The sequence below is a fragment of the Alosa sapidissima genome, chromosome 6, assembly GCF_018492685.1.
Source record: "Alosa sapidissima isolate fAloSap1 chromosome 6, fAloSap1.pri, whole genome shotgun sequence".
Classification (NCBI taxonomy): domain Eukaryota; kingdom Metazoa; phylum Chordata; class Actinopteri; order Clupeiformes; family Clupeidae; genus Alosa; species Alosa sapidissima.
Genome location: NC_055962.1, coordinates 5,724,932 through 5,741,147, shown reverse-complemented (window position 1 = coordinate 5,741,147; position 16,216 = coordinate 5,724,932). Strand labels below are relative to the sequence as shown.

The window sequence follows — 16,216 nt, the reverse complement described above, 5'->3', positions numbered from 1 at the left end:
GGAGATGCCTCTCGCTAATAATGAATTCCTCCAATGCCAGGCTTTTCAAAATGTCTTTGTATTTCATTCCCAGCCTAAAATAGCACTCTACCATACTATCCCTGTATATTGTGTGACAGCGACTGTTCCTGTTTGAGGAGTTGCACTTGATTTGCTCATCCAGCTGTCCAGTGCACAGCCTATAGGCCTACCTATTTCGTGGCCACAAATTACTATTTCGTGGGAACGAATTAATATTTCGTGGGAACGAATTGCTATTTCGTGGCCACAACTTATTATTTTTTTCCCCCATGACATATCCGGGGCTCCGTACTTCTCCAAGCATACACCTGAGAGCGAGGCAAGCCCTCACAGAGAAATGCCTTCAGTTTTGCTGCAGGGACATACTTTTACGTTGTAAGTGGCTTACGTTTCTTCATTCGGATTCATTTGCAATCCATTCCATTCTGAATAAACAAACATAGTTTAGCCTACATTCTTCATTATTGCATTATTCATTAATATAATTCTAAACGGATTTCTGTAGCTCAAACAGCTCGGAATTGTAGTTGAGAACATCAGTTATAATGGCCCACGTATTTAAAAAATGTCGGGTTTAAATCGGGCTCGGGCTCATAACAGTTAATGTGTCGGGCCGGGTCTGGCTCGGGCACAATGTGCACGGGCTCGGGTAGGGTCGGGCTTGATTTTTTTGGGCCCGATCTAAGCTCTAAATAGGATACGCAAGCATTTACATCTGAGATAGTTTGTAATTCCTGTAGAGCTCATCAAAATTATAGATACGATACAAGACACTTATCTGCTATAATCCAAGTGAATTTTCTTCGAATTTTTGACCATTTATTTTACCAAATGACATGGGAAACATAATTAATTTCATCCACATATTCTTATGCACCATGCACAACAACGCTACTAAGTTAGCTTAAAAACCGTGAGAATCAAGCCAGCGTCACGGGCCGTCACGGCATTAAAGTGACAGGCAATCAATTCGACTTGCACAGCACCAATACAGTGTAATGGCATGAAAGAGAAGTCTATATAGTTTATACACAGTCTATATAGTTAAGACACCCATGCTGAAATTGACTAAAGGGAGGAATAAAAACATATTTTGCCTTTTGTCTTAATGCCTTAATTAAAAAAAAATAGGACATCAATTATTTTTAATGCATCATGTATCGTAAATAAATACATTATATATAAATGTCTTAACTTATGCACAGCACTGTATATTCTAAATAGTAATAGTTTGTACAGTGGCCTACAGTGTACAGTTGTACAGTGGCTAATACTAATAATGTAAATGAAAAAGGTGAAAGAAAAACATAAATAATCCTGTTCAAGTACTGCAATAATCATGCTTGTGTTGATGGTTATGTCATAATTTGTAACTCAATCTGTCCATTTCTTTCACAATATCCACCAGAAGTCACAATTTAAGGAGTCATTTTTTCAAATGTTTCTCTTTTTTTTGGGCGGGGGGGCTTCCTACGATCAACAGCACCGCTGCTGGAAAAAATTCTAGGGTAAACACTGGAGTGTGCAGGAAGCTGCAGGTGTGCGCTATTGAAATTCATACCTCCTGCCCCACTTCTTTTTGAAAAACAATGAATGCGGCACTTTCATACTCCCACATCAATAAAATAAATTATACACTTTGATTCATTTGCTAGAACTGCACAGGCAACTAAACCATTAAAGTGTAAGCTTAACTATGGCAAAAATTGACCCAGGGTCTTTTTCAGCATTAAAAACATCAAATAAGCAGTGGAGACAGTATTTTTTGTTGATAAACCACTACAGAGCTTTACCTGGTATACGCTATAGCCCCAAATTGCTAACAGTGGACTGCAAAAATGTGCGCACAGGATTATGGGTGTTTTCAAGCAAGCTGAGGATACACAGAGCCATCCTTGAAAATTGTGTGAAAGTAAGGACTATGGAGGGGAATTCTCCCATTCGCACGTAAATCGCGCGTAAGCTTTTTTTACGCACTTCAGATACGCACCTCTGTGTTGCAAGTTCAAAATCAAGGCGGCCTTAAGAAAGAGGCGTGATTTATTCAAAATAGAAACACTACCGGCCACCTCGTTAATTTAGGTTGATATGAAAACGTGGAATGTGGACTTCCCATTGACTTTCTGATTGCCATATAAATCCAGAAAGAACACAAACCAAGTCTTTGATTTTGAAAATGTAAGCATGGTGAACTGAATAGCGAAGGCCCACAGTAAAATGGTGTGTCATCACATAGCCTTACAAAAAATTGACTTCACAAAATGTCACTTTTGCTTTGAGGTTTGTTTATAAAGAGTCAAGATGTGCTTGAGGTGTGTAGATGCATAATTTAGAAACTCACTGTTGAAAAAGAAAGTTGCAATATCAGCTGCTTCTTATAATATCAATTTATCTATGCTAACGAAGCTGTAGACTGACACCTGCAGTTTCGAATACAGTAGAAAGACTGGGATAACAATATCAGCCTCTATTACAAACGAATCAAGAGACAGGCGAATATAAGCACTGCTCGACAATAGTCCAGACGTCTGTGCAAATGTATGGATAACTTCAGTCAAATTGAAAAGAAAAGATTCGAACGAAGTAGGCTCTGGGATTATGATTTTACGTCAAGTTAAAACTGAAGATGCACAGTCGGTAAGCTCCAATACCCAAAGTGGGTGATTATAACAGGGTTTTCCCTATTTAACAATGTACAGTGGGCAGTGCTTCGAATTGGCCAGCTTCACTCGCGGTCCGCGCGTGGGATCACGCGGTATCACGCGACTTTAATTTGTATTTTTCCAGTGAGACGCTGCAACAACCCAAACAACCGGTAGATGGCTCAAGTGAGCAGGGTGTCTCGTAAAAAGAAATGGAGCCTGGAAAACCCTACACAGACTTCACTACAGACTTTAGCAGACTGGTTTAGAAATAATGTAATAGCCAGAAATATGCCTGCCCTAATAAAGAAATATTTGGTTAACTGCGAGTGAATCCCGTTTGCAGCCGTAGAGACGCAGGACAAATTAAACATTCTGGTTTTCTCCGAGTGCAACGATGATAGACAAACATCATTTGGACAAAATATAGAGTATTAACCTCCGTTGCTCAGCCAAATGCCTTCCTGTTACGTCCTGTTATCACGGAGTTAGGCCTACAGGCGATAAACGATTTTTGATGGTCACAAGTTTACTTCATTAGGGACTGTTCGTTATTTATTTAAGGGGCTACCGGAGGAGTTTGGGGAGCATTAGTCCAAAAAGACGTGACCCTCCCTCGCCAGCAATACATTTTTCTATGACCCTCCAAAGTGATTATGAAAAAATCACTGTCAACTTTTTCCGGGTTTATCGCCTACTGTATTTTAACGTTTTCACATATTTGGCCATAAGCCGTTTATCATAGGCTATCACGAAACCAAACTACAAAGGCGAACACTTTAACAGGGGGAATTAATTGGGCATGAATCATGCTGAACGCTATTTCGCTACCTTAGAATAATAAGGTTCTATCTGCGTTTTGAGTAGGTACAACCGGGACGATTGAAACGGGGACGAATGAAACATTCCGGTTTTCTCCGAGTGCAACGATGATAGACAGTCATCATTTGGACAAAACATGGAGCATATTAACCTCCGTTGCTCAGCCAAATGCCTTCCTGTTACGTCCTGGTATCACGGAGTTACGAGCGATAAACGATTTTTGATGGTCACAAGTTTACTTCATTAGCGGTTTATTTTTTTGGATTATTAAAGAGTGTTTTTCATTTAAAGGTTTGACTTCGTGCTTATTCAGTAGAGCATTTAGTGCTCTCCCCAATCCCAGACGTTCACATTGCATGTTTGTTTGTAATGGATGCAACCGCGAGATAGGCTATGCGTTTGACAATAAGTTGTTAACAGAACCAAGACATATAGCCCAGCAGCAATCTAGGGACTGATCGTTATTTATTGAAGGGGCCACCGGAGGAATTTTGAGTGCTTCAGTTGGAAGTTGCATGACCCTCTCTTGCCTGCTAGAAATTGTTCAATGACCCTCCGACAGAATTGTTAAAAAAAGACATGACCCTCCCCTGCCAATTGTCTTCCGCCCGCGCCACAACCACACACTTTGTGATAACATTCTTAAATCAATCTTTCCCGTGAGCTTGCATGCTACCAGTCCTTCCTTTTCAAATGTGTTGCGCCTGTTTGCACAATTTCACAAATAATCATGTGTGATTAATAGTATGACAAATAATCCCTGTGCACGGGGACCGAAACAATGCATGCCAACTTTTTCCGTGTTTATCACGTATTTTAACTTTCCCCGCTGTCTTGCCGTTTTAATGTTTTCCCGTAGAATATCCCATATTTTAATACTCTCATAACAGCCCTGCCATCGGGCCTGTCTCTGTGTTGCCCTGTTGCTACCCTTCCAACGAAGCAGATGTCTTCAAATCATCGTTTTCCTTGCTTGAAGGCGAACTTAGAGTGATGTTAACCTATTTAAGTTTAACGGCGCGATTGCCGTGAGAGCACGATTCATTGGCGCTTGCATGTTCGGCCTTATGTCTACGTGCGCACCTGAGGCTACTCAGCTGCAAGAGAAATAATTTCCCCTCTTTGTATGTTCACAGCAAGTTGGCCTACCATAACTTACCAACTCTGCACTGTAGACTGGCTATTTATATTTTTCTGTGAAATAAGCAAATGTATTTGTTCAACTTTATGAAGCAGAATTACGCATAGGGTACTTGGAACATAATACATTTGACAAAGGACAGATGAATGTTGCTAGTGACAAAATATTAACTTTCAGTGTTTTACGATGTCTTTGTCATGGGGAAGTGTTTTCCCCCATGCATTTATTCTAGGTTACTGTCAGTGACTGCCGTGAGAGAAGCGGGTTCTGTGTTTCGTTCATGTCAGTGACTGACGCGAGAGAAGCGGGGTCTGTGTTGTGTTGCGTTGCGTTACGTTAATTTATTTTCATTGGGCATACCAAGCCAAAATTACTCCTTTTGAAACAATGAGTGCAGGGAGCGCGTTTGTATGGTTATATTGCTTGACGGGGAGGATCCCAAGCAGCTTTCAGCCATAAGGCTACTTTGAGAACATTTCAATTCACCCGACACTAATATTCAAAATGTTGAAAACTATTTCGGCATAGCCTATAAAGCAGTTTAATTAAATGGAATGTTAGTTGTAAACAAACGAGCTACTTGGTGAGGCTTGGCCTCACAGATGCGCTCGTGCCTTAGATGGCAGGAAAAATCTTCACGATAGGCCTATTAACTAACCACCCGATTCACGTTGGCTGGGGGGAAGGGGGGCCATCAGACAATTGTGCCCAATTAATCCGACCCTTCCCCCAAAAAACCACACCTTCCCACCTCTGACAGCTTAAAAGAAGTCAAGAGGACTCCTTACTCACAGACCTATTCACAAACCTGCGGTTTTGAAATCCTATGCAGCTACAGGAGCTTCCAATCGCGAGGAAGCAATTTTGCATTGTAGGCATAACTAACATGCAATAACGCCGCCAACAACAACCAAAACTAGGCTAATCATTGTCAACATGTAAATTAAATGTAACATTATTGTGAATCAAATTAAAATGTTCTCTTTTGCAAACGTAGGCATAGTAACAGAATAATTTAATAATGTTACAAGATACTACATCAATCCGTATGTTTCATTGGGCTACTAGGCTATTTGTTTTGCCTTGATTCATTTAGGCTAGGCCTTTTTATTAAGGGGCCATATTCACAAAGAATTTTAAGGCTAAAAGTAGCTCCTAACTGGCGAATTTAGGAGCAACTCCTAAAAATAATGGGCGTGTCACTCCTAACTCCTAATTTTTTCACAAAAAGTAATTCACGAAACATTTTAGACCTAAAAGTAGCACCTAAGTCTGGGACAGCTTAAGTCGAGAGGACTCCTAACTCACTAAGACCTATTCATAAACAGCTTTTTTGTGGCATTTTACGTTGCGATGTTTTGAAATAGCCTATGCGCAACAGGAGCTTCCAATCGCCAGGGAACAATTTTGCATTCATAAAAGGGATGCAATAACGCCACCAACAACAACACAAACTACTCATTGTTAACATGTAAATGAAATGTAACGTTTCATTGTGAATCAAATTAAAATGTTCTCCTCTTTGCAAACGTAGCCTAGGGATATGGTGACAGATTAATTTAATAATGTTGCAAAGGTAGTCTACTGCATCAATCCATAGGCCTATGTTTCATTAGGCTACTAAGCTATTTGTTTTGCCTTACTCTTTATTCATTTAGGCTAGGCCTTTTTATTCAGTTATTAATCATCTTCAGTCCTTCGCACTACTTGTGTAGCGCACGCATTCTCCGACCTGTCACCTGTCAGTCATCATCGGAAGAGAGGTGTTTGGAATTCCCGCGTTACAATCGTCAGCCAATCAAGGTGGTCACTTCAGTCAAGCTCGTGCATGAGTAATGACGTCATCCATAGCCACGAAGACTCACTCCTAGTTTAGGAGTTGTCTGAAAGGCTTTGTGAATAACTTTTAAGAGAAAACTCCAAGCTAAAATCTTTAAGTGCGATTTAGGAGTAGCCTACTCCTAGTAGTAAGATAAAAGCCTTTGTGAATAGCCTACGGCCCCAGTTATTCATCATCTTCCGTCCTTGTGTAGCGCACGCATTCTGAGACCTGTCACTCATCATCTTAAGGGAGGTGTTTGGAATCATGCCCGCGTTACAATCATCAGCCAATCAAGGTGGTCACGCTTGCCCATTTACCCAAATTAATGGTCGAATATTACTGATGATCATTGTTATTTAAGAACATGCAGTGTGCGTAGGGTACCAAAAACATCTTGCTCGTAAAAAAGTATCATAACGCACATTCTGGCGGGCCTGTTATTTACTGTAGGCTGCGCAAATCACATGCCTTTATTTTGGGCAAGCCTGCATTCATTCATTCATTCAACCTTTATTTATTCTCGAAGGGTCATTGAGGGAAGCCCTCATTTTCAATGAAGCCGAAATTACAGAAGCAAAGCAAAGCGCTCCACAAACAAGACAACATTCGAGGCCTTCTGTTGAAGAATTTTATATAAAGCCTGCGCTGACAGTAATCCTCCTGCCCCTGATAGGCCTACCACAGCTGTGGAGAGTGTGGAATGTTCAAGTAATAACACAATCCAATGTGTGTCTCAATTGTCCCCCGCTGACCACCTCACACATTTCTAGATTTTGCAACGAACTTACATGACACAATGCCATAAAATATGCCAGTTTTAGGACACAGAATAATGTTTGTAATGATACCAGGTAGGCCAGGTATTGTCGAAGGTGCATGGTGAAGTGAAATTCTTACTTTGAAAAACAAACATTTGCCGATATCATCGCCGATCATCAGAATATTGCAATAGATTCTGTGTTCTGGACTGCAGGTAACTTGTTAATAAGCCAGTGGTTATCAAACTTTTATTTCATTCCCCACTTTGATCAAGGGGCATGACTGATGATAGTGGAGATAACGTGTTATCCCGAGGCTTTTGCAAGTCAGCATCTTCGACGGTAGTCTATTAAAAATATAAGTTTTCGATGTCCCAAACGGAGAGCCATACTTTATTGTTTTTAACGATCTCTATGCTACTCACAAAAATGTAGGCATGGGGACATGATGAAGTAGGTTATCCAACTGTCGTGTGTTAAATTATTGTGATTACGAGCCAGTGGTTTTCAAACATTATGCGTGACTCGGACATCTAACTAAATGCAACAGGCTCATATCGTCCTCGCATTCGCAAAATGAGGACCAGTGTTTTGTCAAATTGCAAATAGCTATTCGTTTTAACTATTTTTTTTATGATAGTAGCCTATACAAAAAGCACTTCATACTATCTTAATATTGGAATATGGGGAGGGAAGTGGTGCGTCTGCAGTCAGACAAATATTAATGTAATTCTGCGGCATAAAGCAGATGTAACTGTTTATCGTACAGAAAAATAAAAATGACATGTCAAGCAGTCAATTGACTACATTGCAGTCAAGAAGTAGGGCAAATTAATTTACGAAACCAAAACGTGGGTCATAGTTGTCTAAGCCTCTATTGCGTAGCCTGTTAAAAACGTCGCCAGATAGTATTAAATTGGCAACAACATTGTTTTCTGCAGAAGCCTACCCAAGGCTACAGATTAATTCTGAACAGTTATTTCTCTACTGGCTCAATTATCACACCACTGTTTTGATTTGCGTAGTTGCGTTAACCCCAACACTGACAATAATGTAGACAGCAAATTTCGATTTCGATTTTCGTGTAGTCAAGCCTTAAGCCATACTCAAGTAGCCTAAATCGAGGTAATGTTTAATTATGCATGATTTATTTTGTTATTGAATTCGTAGGCTGGGATTACTCTCGGCAACAATTATATAAGGGACGGCAGGCAGAGCGATGTACAGTGGCAGAGCGACGCACAGTGGCTGAAAGTGGTACTAAAGCTTCACGCAGCTTCACGCCGCGTAATGCGCGAATGAAGTGGTCATTTGAAAGCGATGCCCACTGTGGCCTCATGGATAAGGAAATGTCGGGAAATATGCCACCGTGTGACACTGTAATGGGGGAAAACATGAAGCTGTACATGTATCAGCATATTAACCACCAAATTTGATACTGCAATGTTAATTTGTAACGTTCTGTGTAGCCTACATGTAGGCTATTTAGAACTAGGCCTACTGCCGACATCGAGCAATATGCTGTTTCAACGTAGTGGCGCTCAACCTTAATACAGCCCTCCGGAATGCGTAGCTGGAAAGGTGCTTAAGCCATGGTAGAATGCACGCAAAACGCCTCCTCCCAAAACGCGTAACTCCCTCTATCACGCATAAATGACAGATTTAAGCCGAGGGAAGAAATGCGCGTAGTTGCGCGTTATTTTTACATTACATTACATTTGGCTGACACATTTTTAACCAAAGCGACTAACAACATGGTAAACAGTTTAAGTTTTTAAAGCAATTCTCTCAACAATTTTAGGACAATTAAAAACGGTACAGTACAATAGGAATAAGTGCATCAGTGAGTGCTGTTTTTAAACAGTTGAGTGTCAGCCAATGTCAGTGTAGCTGGATGAGCAGCGGGGTAACATGTGTCCTTTTGGGTTGGTTGGTTTTTTTACTTACACATCCTTACGCATATGGGAGAATTCCCCCCTAAGTCCTTGGTAGAATCTGAAGGATGCTTAACATGGGAACGGTGTGTCAACGAGATTCGATAACGTACATTTCTTGAAAAGCTTTGAAGGATAGTTCCTTGTGTTTGAGAGACGGCCATGTCTATTGTCCATCTGACTTGCCATTAATAATTCTGTTTTTATTATATCCATACCAACTAAAGCCTTTCCTAAACTAATCAACAAACGTACCAACAAGCGCCAGACACCTCTAGTGTTGGCTGCTGCCGGCAAAAACCCGTTGTGTGTCCAGTGTCTTCTTGAGGCAGGAGCAGATCCCAATACAGCCGACAATGTAGGAGAATCACCTCTCTACACAGGTATCCCTTATAAAGAAATATTGAGAAGCTAATCAGTCCTATACCAAGAAAGACATGTTAATCTGTAATCTCTGAACAAATCCACTCTTTCCAGCTTGTGAAAATGCAAATGAGGAAATAGTGGAGCTTCTTCTGAGGTTTGGAGCCAAGGTCTCACATGCCAACGCAGAAGGAATGACACCATTACATGAAGCGGTGCGACACAATAGTCTTCGCATGGGCAAGCTTCTAGTGACAGCTGGAGCAAACATAAGAGCCAGGAACATTTACGGCATTGAACCACTATTCATGGCTGCCCAGGGAGGATGCACAGAAGTACTGAACCTTCTCATTGAACATGGTTAGTTTCACCAGTATTTAGATCGCACATGCTGTCCATGATAAAATTGGTCGGGCTTTTTCTCGAATAGACAAGTGAAATACAGTATTGCCTTTCAAATGTATTATAACAACTTCTCTCATTTACATTTCTAAGGAGCCTATACTGACTGTCAAGCTAGGGATGGAGCAACACCTTTATTTGAAGCTTCCAAGAATGGCCAAGAAGAGGTGGTGAGGCTGCTTCTGTCTAAAAGAGCAAATGTGAACAAAACAACCAAAGCAGGACTAACTCCTCTACACATTGCTTCAAAGAATGGGCATGCTAGGTTGGTCATTTTGAATTCAGAACTTGAAAATCAAACATTTTTTCCGAAAATTAGCAACAGTGCAGTTTAAGGTCAATTATCTGATCTGCATACAGCATATCTGAATATAGCATAGTTTATCATGTTTATAACTTTCATTCTGTCTGTCTTTGGGCAGAATCGTGTCCTTACTGATTCCACATACGGACAAAGTGATCAGGCTAGAAAGTGGCATTAGTCCACTCCACCTTGCAGCAGAGCATAACAGAGAGGATATCTTGGAGATTCTCATCAATGCGGGCTTTGATGTCAACTCTGTGCTGAAGAATGACCACTCCCAGATTTATGACGACTGGTGCTGCTCAGCCCTCCACTTCACTATATGCAACAGCAACATAGACACAGCCTCCATGCTGCTGGAGGCAGGCGCTGACCCCAATCTGGATGCTTTCAACCCTCTTCTGGTAGCCGTGAGACAGGGAAATAAAGAGATGGTGTCTTTGCTGGTGGAGTACGGTGCCAATGTGAATGCCTGCGTGCCAACACTCCCCACTACCTTTCCTGGAGCTCTGCTCTTTTGTATGAAGCACACCCTGATGTTCAAGTTCCTGCTGGACAATGGATGTGATGCCAACGCCTGTTTCTCATGTGTTTATGGAGGCAGCCCACATCCTCCAATCAAGAGCCGGCTTACTACTAGGAATGAGCTGGACCTTGATGAAATTCCTCAGAGCGAAGTTGCACAGGTTATGAGTATTTTCTTTTTTGGCAAAGGCTATTTTCACCTCAGTACGAATATCAATATTTATACCAGTGTATAATTAGAAATGGATGCTATTCATACCCTGGTGTAGGTAACAATGTGTGCTCTACACTTCGCTGTGCAGTCTCATCGTTTGCTCATCCCAAAGGTTTTCACAGGGGTTTTAGATGAAGTAACTGAAGTATAAGTATATATACTCTTTTGATCCCGTGAATTAGTGAAACACACTGAGCACACAGTGAACACACAGTGAGGTGAAGCAACCATGACAGAACCATGACTTCATTTTATGTTCAGTAAACTAACACTCAGCACGGTTACATGCAGCCAATAAATGGCTATCGACGCCTGAACAATTGAAATACAGGTGGAAGACCCTGAAAATGTTGTATTGTACAGCCAAAAGAGGGAATTCCACCAGCGGAGATTTACGTTGTGACGTTGGGAGCTATGCGTCGCTGACTTATTCGGAATAATGTTGATTGCTATGTAAACAGGTATATGCTCAAAATGTGACATTCTACTTTCTTGTAAACAGGTTAAACGGAATATTGACATAAACGAAATTTGGGCAATAAACTGATTCAAAACGGTTTATTCCCGGCATGAAAACGTGCTGAATGTCTTCCTGTAAGATCAAACGCTGACTCATTCTTGGTTGGCGGAGTCAAATGTGGCAAGACTTTTTCATGTCCCGCTCCAAAGAGTTCACAACACCATTTAAATTAAAAAAAAGAACAGTGCTACAACATCATAGTTAACAACAGCAACATTCGTTTTAGTATAATCATCCTCTGCAGGCCAAACCACCTTGAGCATTCTTTAGAGTATGATTACAAGCAAAATACCAGTAGCATTTAGCAAACTTCATGCACTTGCATCTGTAATTAAATGTCATAAAAGACAAGATGAAAAAGATGATTTTTATGACCCTTTTTACTCATACCAAGCGAGTCAATAATTGTGGTGAGCACTGTACACTCACTGTCCACTTATTGAGCAGTCGTGGCCTACTAGTTAGCGCTTCGGACTTGTAACCGGAGGGTTGCCGGTTCGAACCCCGACCAGTAGGAACGGCTGAAGTGCCCTTGAGCAAGTCACCTAACCCCTCCCCGAGCGCCGCTGTTGATGCAGGCAGCTCACTGCGCCATCACTGTGTGATCACTGTGTGCTGAGTGTGTTTCACTAATTCACGGATTGGGATAAATGCAGAGACCAAATTTCCCTCACACAATCAAAAGAGTATATATGCTTATACTATAAACTATATACACTTTATTAGTTACACCTTAGTACTGCGTTTTGCCTTCTCAGGGTTCGTACACCTATTCAGAGATCAAATTCAAGCACTTTTTATGTACTTTCAAGGTTAATTTTTAAGCTTTTCCTGCACTTTACAGCGGTGGCAAATTACATATTATATGAATACACTAACTAAAATTCTTCTTTTTTTTTTTTTATCTCATTAAGAGATGGTTTTAACAAACAAAATTATCATGAGCTACCAACCAGAAGGCTAGCAATGCAGAGATGTGATATTGGGTCATCTGAATGTCTGAATGTAAGGATTCAGAAAACACAATACCAGTTTTTGTCTATGGTAAACGGCGGAGCAGATAGGTGTAAATCACTGATTTGGAGACCTTTGTTACAGGAGGAAAAACAGGAGGAAAAATTAGGCTTCAATAGTTTTTTGCCACGTTATTTTCAAATCTGACTATACAATATATCTTGGAGATTCTCATCAATGCGGGCTTTGACGTCAACACTGTGCTGAAGAATGACCACTCCCAGATTTATGACGACTGGTGCTTGCAACCCAGACCCACATCAAGATGTAGGGTCTGGGAACTCACCATTCGCAGTGCTCAATCCGAGGGGTGGGATAAACGGTTGTCTTTCAAATTCCCTCTGCACGCAATAGGATGCAACAACTCATGACTACCATACCTCCGCTGCGCATCGGGGTTCTGTTCTCCCTGTCGGGACTTATTTTCTAATAATTACCGGCGGACAATACATTATCCCTTACGTAGATCAGGAGTTTCTGAAATACTCAGACCAGCCTGCCTGGTACCAATAACTACGCCAGGTTCAAAGTGGCTTCAGCACATGCCTAAATGCATTGAGTTGCAGCCATGTGATTGGCTAATTAGATATTTGTGCTAGTGAGCAGTTTAACAGGTGTACCTGTGAGTGGCCAGTGAGCGTATATCTTTAGTGGTTTATTGTATTTGGGTGAATAAGTGGATTTTAGTTCTTCCTAACTGATCTTTTATCCTTTCTGTACAGTTCTGTGAGATTATAGCAGATCCCCTTTACACCTATTGGGCAGGACCTATACTTGACCGTCTCCTTGATTACACTGGTCCTGTGAAACTGTGTTCTAGAATCACAGAAATTCTTGAGAGCAGCAAGGAGTGGGTGTACATCAAAGAAAAATCAAGTGAGTACAATGAGTTACCTTCCAGATACTTTACCGTTTCATACATTTGAGATTAACTACACCATATTAAAAGCCAATTTATAGTCCAGGTGACAAGTGTCGCTCAATAAAATATGATGTAAAAGTGACTGCTAAAAGTGACTGCTAAAGGTGTCTGGGTTTCGCAAAGCTTGTTGCATACAGCATTTGAAATGCTGTACATGTTGCATACTCGGATTGGATATCAAGTCAGTTCTACTGGAGTTTGACTTCTATTGTGTGTTGCAATGATCATGTGTGTGTCAATTTACTTTCATTTTGCAGTGGTGTTCTTAAACCTCAGAATTGGTCGCAGCTTTGTTCTTATGCTGAATCCCAGAGCACCTTTGTGAATCTGCTTAAGAGTTTTCTTAGGACCTTCTTAAGAGCAAATTTAAGAACATTCTTAGAAAGATATTGGTGAATGAGGCCAGGTGATCTTAAAATGTCCTTAAAACATTCAGAGCCATCCTTCTTCCTGATGCATCTGTGCCGACTGAGGATCCGCCAGCTGGTGGGATGTCAGAGGCTGAGGAGAATGACAAGCCTTCCTCTGCCTGGCCGACTCATCAAGTACCTATTCTACGACAACGGAGAATCTGAGAATCTTTGATTGAGTGTTTATGTGTGTGTCTCTTAACTTAAGCACTGACTGTCAGTCAATAATCTAACCAACAAAAGCTTGATTATCTACATCTTTCCCGAACTCTGATCTTGTTTGATTGTTGCCTCAGAGCGGAAGCCAGAATCTGTCTTCCGCTCCACAGTATTTACATTTATAGCTAACTACTACTGTAGTTGAAGTTCAGAGATGACTAAAATCTGTGAATTTAATAAAAGGGATTGCTGGTTATGTGCCGATAGATAATCCAAAGCGGACAACGGTTTGCAAAAGTACTAATAACCTGTCGAATGGCCTCTCTAATGGCCAAGGATTTTTGGGTTAGCTGGTCTATGGCTAAGTTAAGTGCAACAGCCTAACTGGAGGTGTGATGATGAAGCAGAAGGTTAACTTGTTGTTACAGGAGCTGTGTTCCAGTAATAGGAAGTTGCTATGTTCTCTGATTTATGTATTTTAACTATTCTATTTTATGTACTTTATTTTTCCCTTTATTTCCCTTAAACTATTGCCCTGTCATGCTTCGCTGCGCGTCAATGTCCTGTTCGCCCTGTCTGGACTTATTTTTCGATAATGACCGGCGAACAATATATTATCCTTTACTTCAACAGAGAATTTCAGAGTCCCCACCTTGTTGTAGGCTAGGCTACCTTCAATTTATCACTTTCGCTTTGCTGTGAAACTTGCACTCTAATAGTCAAAACTGTCATCAACGTAGATGAAAGGGCCATGAGTCAGTTCACGTCTTGAAAGTTTGACATCCCAAAAGCCTTTTATTTTATTTTGGAACAAGCCACCGTTTGGGACTATATTAGGGCGAAGCATAGGCGAAGTACTGCTACTATTACTATATTATTAATAATAATAATAATAATAATAATAATAATAATAATAATAATAATAATAATAATAATAAAAAATATAGCCGCAAGCGGCAATGGCGGGCCTGAGCACCTGCGGGCCGCAACCCATGACATTTTGGAATCCAACAAAGCACCGACGTGGTGCATTTGTAAAATGTACATATTTGATGCGTGTGCTATTTGTTGCATTTTATTTTCTGGCACATTTACTCGCTTGGCCATGTGGGGGTGCAATGCAAAGCAGACCCATTGGGTGCCATCATAATCATAATATATATTAACCTGAGAAATTTCAAACCATTCATTTTAAGCAAAGAACATTTCTGATACACTTTTAGGTTGACCAGATGGTGGTGCTATGTTAGGCATGGAAATTACACATGTGAATATCATCAAAATAATTATATTTTAATTAATATTTTGTTAATAAATTCCAAAAACTATTCTGACTTTGGCCAGCTGGTGGCGCTATGCCAGACAGGCATATGGGATGTTTGGATGTCATGTACACCTAATCTGATTAATCTGATGCATCTGATTGTGATATCCAACAGAAGTGGAAAAAACACATTCCTTCTCTTGCCAATTGGTGGCGCTATGCAAGGCAACTCGGTGAGTTGCACAGTTTTAAAAATCAACGTTAAGGGTTGTTTTAGGACATGTTTCAGCATGCCTAGGCAGCCACTCTGACTAGTCAAAGGCGATTCAAAACGAGTCAGAAAAGTCGAGACAGGACCAATCGTCAAAATTTTGGTGTCCACCACTCTAGTTCATCCAAAACAAACCAGAAAAGGGACTCAAAGTGCTAAATGCCGGAATTTTCCTTTAAGCAGCACAGGTGCTGAGCACCACAGCTGTGACATCAGACTAGCATTTGGCTTAGAAGGCCAAACTTTATGGAGGGAAAGAGCAAAACTCAAGAAGACACCTCTGACACCTCAGAATTTGATAGTTCCAGTTAAACAGCTTCTCAAAGATGCTATAAAGATGCCCAGGTGCCGAGCCCCACAGTGACAGCAGGTACAGTATATGTACCTACTGTATTTGTACCTATTGTACGTAGCTTTAGGTAAACTCCCTGGAAAAGCCGTTCATACAGTTTGTAGAGGTTGAAGACAACTTGTTTGACTCCTTTGATGGAAGGTGCAAAACTACTCAAGCGGCAAAATTCTGGCCATCTGATTTTTTTCAATTTTTTGAGGCATGCATTTCAGTTTGGTTTTGAAATGGGAACTACACCACAGCACTGTACAAGACCCTACAGTATAAAATGGTTGCAAGATATAAAAAGATTCCATGCTGTTACATGCTTCATGTCACGATTAAATCTTGTGTTAAATAAAATTTGTTGTTGTTCT

At 40.7% G+C, this 16,216-nt stretch overlaps 1 protein-coding gene across 2 annotated transcripts in view; it reads left to right on the top strand.

Annotated features, from left to right (window-relative positions):
* The window catches only part of LOC121711130 (ankyrin repeat and SOCS box protein 2-like), a 71,646-nt gene extending 55,444 nt beyond the window's left edge, over positions 1-16,202 (top strand). For both annotated transcript variants that reach the window (XM_042094459.1, XM_042094454.1), the window contains exons 5-10: positions 9,368-9,523; positions 9,618-9,863; positions 9,999-10,170; positions 10,328-10,895; positions 13,205-13,358; positions 13,841-16,202. In XM_042094459.1, coding sequence (XP_041950393.1) covers positions 9,368-9,523; positions 9,618-9,863; positions 9,999-10,170; positions 10,328-10,895; positions 13,205-13,358; positions 13,841-13,989 — 1,445 coding nt within the window. In that variant the 3' untranslated portion in view covers positions 13,990-16,202. The remainder of the gene's footprint in view (positions 1-9,367; positions 9,524-9,617; positions 9,864-9,998; positions 10,171-10,327; positions 10,896-13,204; positions 13,359-13,840) is intronic.
* The last annotated feature ends 14 nt before the right edge of the window (positions 16,203-16,216 follow it).